This window comes from Salvelinus fontinalis, chromosome 3, assembly GCF_029448725.1.
Source record: "Salvelinus fontinalis isolate EN_2023a chromosome 3, ASM2944872v1, whole genome shotgun sequence".
Lineage (NCBI taxonomy): Eukaryota > Metazoa > Chordata > Actinopteri > Salmoniformes > Salmonidae > Salvelinus > Salvelinus fontinalis.
The window spans coordinates 32,131,147-32,140,722 of NC_074667.1; the positions used below are offsets into that span (position 1 = coordinate 32,131,147).

The 9,576-nt window shown below is 41.3% G+C and overlaps 1 protein-coding gene across 1 annotated transcript; it reads left to right on the forward strand.

Annotated features, from left to right (window-relative positions):
- Window positions 1-586: 586 nt before the first annotated feature.
- LOC129844277 (serine/arginine-rich splicing factor 3-like) lies at window positions 587-9,539 on the forward strand. Its single transcript, XM_055912634.1, has 7 exons — window positions 587-675; window positions 1,115-1,168; window positions 1,411-1,621; window positions 1,754-1,900; window positions 3,592-3,630; window positions 4,780-4,866; window positions 9,061-9,539. Exons 2-7 carry the CDS (start codon window positions 1,162-1,164, stop codon window positions 9,086-9,088), a joined length of 519 nt encoding a protein of 172 aa, XP_055768609.1. The 5' UTR covers window positions 587-675; window positions 1,115-1,161; the 3' UTR covers window positions 9,089-9,539.
- Window positions 9,540-9,576: the final 37 nt, after the last annotated feature.

Consider the following 9,576-nt stretch of genomic DNA (forward strand, 5'->3'; position numbering starts at 1 on the left):
TCAACAGCATCAATGTAACAGTATAACTTTAAACCGTCCCCTCGCCCCGACACGGGCGCGAACCAGGGACCCTCTGCACACATCAACAACGGTTGCCCACGAAGCATCGTTACCCATCGCTCCACAAAGGCCGCGGCCCTTGCAAAGCAAGGGGCAACCCTACTTAAAGTCTCAGAGCAAGTGACGTAACTGATTGAAATGCTACTAGCGCGTACCCGCTAACTAGCTAGCCATTTCACATCCGTTACAAAGGCACCTCGGGGTTTTGTGATATATGGACAATATACCATGGCTAAGTGCTGTGTCCAGGCACTCCGCGTTGCGTGGTACATAAGAACAGCCCTTAGCCGTGGTACAGTATATTGGCCATATACCACACCTCCTCTTGCCGTTTTGCTTAATTATACACCATACTGGATAAACTATATATTACGTACCCTGCAATGTATGCTTAAGAAGAACCATTGTATAAATAAATACATGTTATTTAGGTATCTGGTCTCGACACAGCTTTTTTTTTAAAGAAAAATATACTTGGTCAGGTAGTCATAATACTCCACTCCAGTAGACGGCGATAGGCCACCGGTAAAGCACTTTACTGACCCCGAGCTGTCTAGATTATTTCTTTCATTTCAACGCCATTTTCGAACACCGTGTGGAGACTGCTGTTCGCAGGTAAGATTAGTCTGTTGGGAGACTTTGGCGCAGATATAACGAGTACAATTGTGATTAATGGATGTGGGAATGAAAACCGTTTACGATTTAACAACATCATGCACTGTAAAATTGTTTTGCTTTAGTCGAATAGTTCGATTGAACCGTCAACAAAAGCCAGCATCTTGCTAAGCTAACCGCGATGCTCCACTGCTAATATTAGCTAATGGAAGCTAACAATGAGCAGCACTGCTAGATTAAAACAATACATGTTTTTGCTGTCTAATTTATGAATGTATTTATCCATGTACTTGTTACTTAAAGATGTAAATAACTAGCGACCGTATTAAGTTCCGTTTTAAAAAATCGCGTTGTTGGTAGCTAGCTAAGCACGTTAACTTGATAACTAACAATATAGTTAAGTAATCAATGCTAATCAAGTCTCCCTCCTTTCTTCCAGATTTATATTTTTTGTCAACCCTTCAACGGAAACAAGAATCCTTCGAGATGGGAGGTAATTACCTAACGTGATATGCACCCAGCGTGTATTCCGGTCTCATTTCATATGTAAAAAAAAAAAAAAAAAAAAGTAAAAACTATTAGCTTAATTAGGGGCGTTTGGCCACTTAACACAGCGTTGTCACAAATTATGTCGATGGGAGTGATGTGAATTAGAAGAATTCTAATGAATGTAATTGTGAATGACTGGATGTAATACTTGTGGTATTTTATTTTCCTCTTTCCTTTCACTCTTAGAACCTGCTCATCTCAGAGATTGTCCTCTTGATTGTAAGGTATATGTTGGGAACTTGGGCAACAGTGGAAACAAGACTGAGTTGGAGAGGGCGTTTGGGTACTATGGCCCTCTGCGTAGTGTGTGGGTGGCGAGGAACCCACCAGGCTTTGCCTTTGTCGAGTTTGAGGACCCCAGAGATGCAACTGATGCTGTGAGAGAATTGGATGGGAGGTAAGCCACTACTTAAATACATTCTTGTCCACCAAGAATGGGAAATTCAGTTCATCACGTGAGCAAAACAGTGAGTCATGTGCCATATTCCAGTCTAACTAGTATTCTTCTGCAATTAATGTATGTGAACAGGACTCTGTCTGGCTGCAGAGTGAGAGTTGAGTTGTCCAATGGTGAGAAACGCTCGAGGAGCCGCGGACCTCCACCCTCCTGGAGCCGTCGTCCTGGACGTGATGACTACAGCAGCAGGCGCCGTGGGAGCCCGCCTGTCAGGCGCCGGTATGATACATCACCTTTCACCTAGATTTATTCTCACTTATCTTTAACGTGTAGGCCAACAAGTGTTTATAACTTACGTACCTTGCCAGTCAACCCCACACCCTCCCTTCCATCCCTTCCAATTGTATCATATGTCCTATCATTTCAATTTAGTGGGCTGGATTTGGCAGGTAGACACACACACACACCTGCACTGTCTGTAGGTTGGTTAGTGCTGTGATACATTATAACATTTTTACTATGGACACAATCAGAGTTGGGAAAGGATCATTTACTCATCTGAGGGATTGGGTCCTTTTTTCAGGTCAAAATTTAGGTGATTTTGAAAGGTTTATTTCAGGCATCATTTGTTGATCTGGGCAATACATTTTTTAAGGTAAATTCTTTAAGATAATAAACATTTATCACCCATCAAATTTCGGAAAAAGGGGGCACTTGTTTGATCATTTAATTGCTATCTGGATGTCAGTTTTGTTTCATTTTCTCAGTTTCGTTTTTTGCCATCGATCTATATTAATAAAAATGAACCCCGTTGCAGAGTCATCACCATGCCTCTTCTCACCACCCTCTGAGACAGTCAGTCAACTAGTCCTCTTACAGCATCATGTGACCACTGACCAGCGCCAGCACTGTGCCCCACCCAATCAGCTTCGCTGGTGCCGTGTCACATGACCCAGGCATGGCCAGTCGTCATGTTCCGCTCCAGCCTATTGGTTCCTGAGCATGCAGCTCTCAGCTTCCTCCTCCTCCAACCTTAACCCAATCGTCAGCGTCGCAGCCCACCTCACAATTCTGACCAGTCAGCGATTTAACTACTTTCCCCAATTATCAACACAACTACCTACAAGCAGCACAGCAGGCCCCGGCTAACCACACAAAGACAGGGAAAATCTACAACTACTGTACCCCCTCCAGCCAACCAACTCCATAACTCCAACATTTGCAACATGTGGCAAATCCTCTCTGCAAATTCTACCTCCCTCGCCATCAGTCTGGCTTCCTTGCGTCATTTCTATCTTGTGTCCAAACCCCCAAAAATAGTAAGTTGCTTTTCTCCTGCTTTTTGTAGTGTCATGCTTACCACAGGTCTGGTTTAACAGCTGCTTGACAATATGCAATTGGCAGTCATAGAAATTGTGGCTTGAATTTAGTTTCAAACAACTTTTGAGTACGATTATCATTTAGAATCTCCCTCTCATAGATTACAAATAAAAAGCTTTTGTCCTGAAACTCAAAAGTTGTGGGGTCTTGGAGCTGCCCTGGTTAGCATTAACTGTGTATTACCATTTATGAGGTCCAATATTGGTAGTGATTTAAGAAATGTGCCCTTTGTACGTTTGTACAACAAATAGTACAGGTATGTAGCTTTTAAGTCTGCATACTTGTATTTTATAGCTTCTAACTCATTGTCTCACTTTGTTTATATGCTTGTGTTCATTTAAACTTCCCCGTTCTCCTGAGTTTATAAGAGGTCTCATTTTGACCTCAGTTGGTTGTCCAGGCATTCTGTCCTCTAGCAGGGGTGCAGAGGGATCCCCTGATCTGTTCCGTCTGCAGAAAGAGGAAGGCTGTGTGTGGTATTGTGTAATGATTGGAATGATGCTTCTTCAGGAATAAGGAATGTCATGTTTGACAGGTGTTATTGATGCAATAATACCTTGTATTGAAACTGTTTTTCCTTCTCCGTCCAGCTCTCCTAGGAGGAGGAGCTTTAGCCGCAGTCGCAGCAGGTGAGCCTAAATGCCTCTACTACATTCTCCAGTGTGTGCCCTCTTTGCCCAGCCTCCACATCTTAACAGTTCTGTGGTAGCTATCTAACTAGTAGGGATGTAAAGATTCACCAATCTGCATCGGTCCCTGATTTTTAAAATACAAGTTCATATTACATTCTTTCTACCTTCTGAAAATACCTCATCTTTTGTGACTGACCACTAGCGCGTCCTCTCCTTTAGTGGCAAACTGCATGTAACTGTTGCCAGTCATTGATCTACAAGTCATTTTGCATGCCGAACAACCCCGGGCAATATCAGTAGCCTAGTCGAACTGCACTGTGCCCAGCTTTGCGTGCTGGCCAATGTGAGTTAGTCGGCCTGTTCCTGGTCGCGCACATCTGCTCGGCACCTTCAGCATTCAAATGCTAAAATGGCTTGCGTGATGTTAGGCTTTATTAGTTGAGTGAGAACCTGTGCAAATTGCTAGGATGTCGTCTCTGCAAATGTTAAATGGTGTTTTGCTGGAATCAACACTTATCTGGCTATACCTGCTGAACAGGGCTTACTATAGATCTGATTTTGATTGTTCAAGTTCACCATCAGCAATAGTTTTGGTTAAAAACATTTGTACATCTTAACATTAAGTTCCCTGTTTGGGGGACTTTGAGTGGTTCTGGGCTGGGTGTTTTGGTGTACAAAGCGCTTTATGAATGTTGTCGGGTCCCGTGTCTTATAGTGCAAAAAAGGCCAATCTCTCCACTCCTGCTCTACCAGCGGGGCTGACCTGAAGTGTCAGGTTTCAGATGCTACATTTGCTGAGTGACTTGTCACATTTCTGAGCCTATCTAGACAAAGGAATTATTTCCTGTCTAATAGTGTTGCACAGTATACCGGTTATATCACAGTCCCAAAACATGGTACGTATGATACCAACATTTTAGAATAACGTAGTACCTTTTCATATGTTACTACAAAAATGTTCGGCCCTACCAATCTAAAGAACCCACTTCCGAGTGTTATAAAATGTTTATACATGGTTCAGACGTTGTCGATACTAATTAATGCTCTATAGCTTTAAGTGACCATTGTTCAAATGTAATATTTCTGATATTACATGCGAGTACCGGTACATCGGAAACACACTCTAATTGACTTGTTCTTCTCTAGGTCTCTGTCTCGAGACCGAAGAAGAGATAGGTCTATCTCCAGAGACAGGAACCATAAACCTTCAAGATCCTTCTCAAGGTCCCGGAGGTAAGTGTGTGTTCATGACGTTAATGGCATCTGTTTCTTGTCTTTGTGTATCCACAGGCGTCTTCCTATATGTGTAGTTATAGTGTGTGTAGTGTAGTTATTGACACCCTTGATGAAGATGCACAAAAATGACTACAATAATTTTGAAGCACTATGCTCTAACATTGTTGTAAATTATATTAATAAAATTGCGCATAGATACATTTTGTTTAACAAGTAATAAAAAAAAATGTGCCTATTGACACCCCTGTTTTAATTTCTTTTCAATACCTCACCTAGTGAGGATGATGCCACTGAGCCTTTTTCTGAAATGTTTTATGAGTTGGTTAACACGTTAGAAGGAATCTTAGACCATTCCTACATACAGAGTCCTTCCAGAGCCTTTGTTTGCTCTTATGGACTGCACTCTGCAATTCAAACTACAGGTTTTCAATGGGTTTCAAGTAGAGGTCGACCGATTATGATTTTTAAACGCCGATACCGATTATTGGAGGGCCCAAAAAAAAGCCGATACCGATTAATCGGTCGATTCTAAAATATAAATTTAAACATGTATTTGTAATAATGACAATTACATCAATACTGAATGAACACTTATTTTAATATAATACATCAATAAAATCAATTTAGCCTCAAATAAATAATGAAACATGTTCAATTTGGTTTAAATAATGCAAAAACAAAGTGTTGGAGAAGAAAGTAAAAGTGCAATATATGCCATGTAAGAAAGCTAATGTTTAAGTTCCTTGCTCAGAACATGAGAACATATGAAAGCTGGTGGTTCCTTTTAACATGAGTCTTCAATATTCCCAGGTAAGAAGTTTTTTAGGTTGTAGTTATTATAGGACTATTTCTCTCTATACCATTTGTATTTCATTAACCTTTGACTATTGGATGTTCTTATATGCACTTTAGTATTGCCAGTGTAACAGTATAGCTTCCGTCCCTCTCCTCGCTCCTACCTGGGCTCGAACCAGGAACACATCGACAACAGCCACCCTCGAAGCAGCGTTACCCATGCAGAGCAAGGGAACAACTACTCCAAGTCTCAGCGAGTGACGCTTGAAACGCTATTAGCGCGCACCCTGCTAACTAGCTAGCCATTTCACATCGGTTACACCCTAATCTCGGGAGTTGATAGGCTTGAAGTCATACACAGCGCAATGCTTGAAGCATTGCGAAGAGCTGCTGGAAAACGCACGAAAGTGCTGTTTGAATGAATGCCTACGAGCCTGCTGGTGCCTACCATCGCTCAGTCAGACTGCTCTATCAAATCATATACTTAATTATAACATAATAACACAGAGAAATACGAGCCTTTGGTCATTAAAATGGTCGAATCCGGAAACTATCGTTTCGAAAACAAAACGTTTATTCTTTCAATGAAATATGGAACCGTTCCGTATTTTATCTAACGGATGGCATCCCTAAGTCTAAATATTGCTGTTACATTGTACAACCTTCAATGTTATGTCATAATTATGTACAATTCTGGCAACTTAATTGCGGCCTTTGTTAGGAATAAATGGACTTCACACTGTTCGCAATGAGCCAGGCGGCCCAAACTGCTGCATATACCCAGACTACTTGCACGGAACGCAAGAGAAGTGACAATTTCCCTAATTATAAGAAGTTCGTTAGCAGGCAATATTAACTAAATATGCAGGTTTAAAAAATATATACTTGTGTATTGATTTTAAAGAAAGGCATTGATGTTTATGGTTAGGTACATTGGTGCAACGACAGTGCTTTTTTCGCAAATGTGCTTGTTCAATCATCACCCGTTTGTCGAAGTAGGCTGTGATTCAATGAGAAATTAACAGGCACCGCATCGATTATATGCAACGCAGGACACGCTAGATAAACTAGTAATATCATCAACCATGTGTAGTTAAGATTGTTTTTTAAGATAAGTTGCTAGCTAGCATTAAACTTACCTTGGCTTCTTGCTGCCCTCGCGTAACAGGTAGTCATTCCGATTAATCGGTCGACCTCTAGTTTCAAGTCCGGAGACTAAGATGGCCATTCAAGAGCATCATGAACTTTACCCAGTACCAGGACATTTTAGCCAAAAACCCAATGTGTTAGAATGACCACGCTGTGTAAAAAAATAATGAAATAGCAGTGAGTGCCTGTGACTGGCGAACGTCACAGGCATTCAAACGGGTAACAGGCACTCAACAAGCAGTGTTGTCCGTGCTGAAGCTGCAACATAATTAGAGCAAGTTCGTTTCTTGTTTCTGACTGAAAAGTTCTGTTACCCAAATAGCTAATTTGGTTAGGAAAAATATATCATATTCCCTTAACTCTTGCTCTCTTTACGTGAAACATGTATGCATTTGATGCATGTCACCAATAGGGCCTTGCCTATAGCATATCATCACATCAATAAATTAGTTATAACAAAGTCCGAACACCGTAACATGTAATAGCAAAATGGATGCGGAGGACGCGGGGGGGGGGGGGCTTGAAACGCAAATGTTTACTGGTTGCTCAGGAGGGAAAGAGGAAGTTGAGGTATGAAAGACATTTGACGTAGTTGTAGAAACTACTGGAAATCAAGAAAAATTAGGGTGTAGGAGCAAGTGCTGCGTGTGTGTTGTTTGCCAAACAGATGCTTTTAGATTAATCTATTTCTTCAGACCATTTGGAACCGTGTAAACAACATTAAATAAATTATAAATGTTCCAGTCTGTTCGAACAAGAAAATATAATAAAAAAAATATATATATATGTGGCCTGCTGGAGGTCATTTTGCAGGGCTCTGGCAGTGCACCTCCTTGCACAAAGGCGGAGGTAGCGGTCCTGCTGCTGGGTTGTTGCCCTCCTACGGCCTCCTCCACGTCTCCTGATGTACTGGCCTGTCTCTTGTTAGCGCCTCCATGCTCTGGACACTACGCTGACAGACACAGCAAACCTTTTGCCACAGCTCGCATTGATGTGCCATCCTGGATGAACTGCACTACCTGAGCCACTTGTGTGGGTTGTAGACTCCGTCTCATGCTACCACGAGTGAGAGCACCGCCAGCATTCAAAAGTGACCAAAACATCAGCCAGGAAGCATAGGAACTGAGAAGTGGTCTGTGGTCACCACCTGCAGAATCACTCCTTTTTTGGGGGTGTCTTGCTAATTGCCTATAATTTCCACCTGTTGTCTATTCCATTTGCACAACAGCATGTGAAATTTATTGTCAATCAGTGTTGCTTCCTAAGTGGACAGTTTGATTTCACAGAAGTGTGATTGACTTGGAGTTACATTGTGTTGTTTAAGTGTTCCCTTTATTTTTGAGCAGTGTATATATATTTTAAGCCTTTATTACAGCAGCGACTAAACAGTTGCTTGAATTGCGGTTTATTTATTGTTTAGGCTAATTATCCGAAGCTCCATTTTTATTTCATTTTAAAGCAAATGCATGAATGGCTCGTATGCTATGTGATGAAATTAACGAATAAATGATTGCTATATAGGCCTATATTTTGATATAGGCCTATGTAAGTTACGGTATTAAGACTAAACAGGAAGCGCTCTTAGGCCTACAACTCGATGGTGGTTATACAGGGCCACTACTATAAGAGGCTATTGATTATGGACATAATTAAGTAGGTGTCTTCTCTCCTCAATTTTCTTAGACAATTAAGGCAAGGGCTGTTTCCTCGTCTTTTTACTCCACTGCTGCCTCCGCCACATTGTTAGGCTGCAGGTAGCCTAGTGGTTAGAGCATTGGACTTGTAACCGAAAGATCAAATCCCCGAGCTGACAAGGTACAAATCTGTCGTTCTGCCCCTGAACAAGGCACTTAACCCACCGTTCCTAGGCCGTCATTGTTCTTAACTGATTTGTCTAGTAAAATAATAAAATAGTTCAACACCAATATGCTGGTTAACCTCGCTGTTATGCACATAGCAACAAAAAATCTATTTGACTGCTCGACTACAGAAATCTCGGTCGACCAACAGTTTTTGACCAAACAATCGCGAAGTCGACTAAATTGGGTCAGCCCTAGTATGCACACTACTGGACGTCGCTCTGGATAAGAGCATCTTCTAAATGTAAAATGTCTTTACGCAGTCATTTTTGCTCGTCTTTATCAAGGGTGTCAATAATTTCGGCCCCCACTGTATTTGTAGGGCTGTCGGCATTGGATTGTAGTGCAAGTTATTATTGTTTCTGACAGATCCTCGTTTTTCCCCCAGCCGCTCTAGGACCGCGGAGAGAAAGTGAGTGACAGTCTGAAGTCTAAGTCCAACCCCGAGGATGTCTCTTGTATTGAATCAGGTTTTGGATGAGTGCGTTTCATTTTTAAAGAATCTTTCAGATTTGTTTTTTCTTTCTTCCTTTGTATGAAGTGAAATGGCCGTGTCTGTCCATCTTTGAAACAATTCCGTCTTTGCAAACTGTATCATTCACAAATTATGTCTTTATTTTACCAAATGTGTCCTGTTTTAATTTGTTTAAATTTACGTGACGCATTGTCAAATGAGTTAAAGGATTGATTTAGAAAATGTTTTCAGTCCACTTGGCAATTATTTCCCCCATAAATTCTGAAGTAAATACTTCATACAGGAAGTAGCTGTCACACTGCATGTTGAATAGAATGTGGTAACTCAACTACTTTGTACTTGTTTCTGTTAAACTGTTTGAAGTGAAAGAATTAAACATTTGGTAACAGGTTTCCCTGGGCATGACTTTTTGGATTGTTTTGAGTTATG

Bases quoted from the DNA above. Each gene is read 5' to 3' on its own strand.
- LOC129844277 (XM_055912634.1), top strand. The intron at 1,901-3,591 runs GTATGATACATC...TTCTCCGTCCAG, and splicing joins AGCCCGCCTGTCAGGCGCCG to CTCTCCTAGGAGGAGGAGCT. The intron at 4,867-9,060 runs GTAAGTGTGTGT...TTTTTCCCCCAG, and splicing joins TCCTTCTCAAGGTCCCGGAG to CCGCTCTAGGACCGCGGAGA.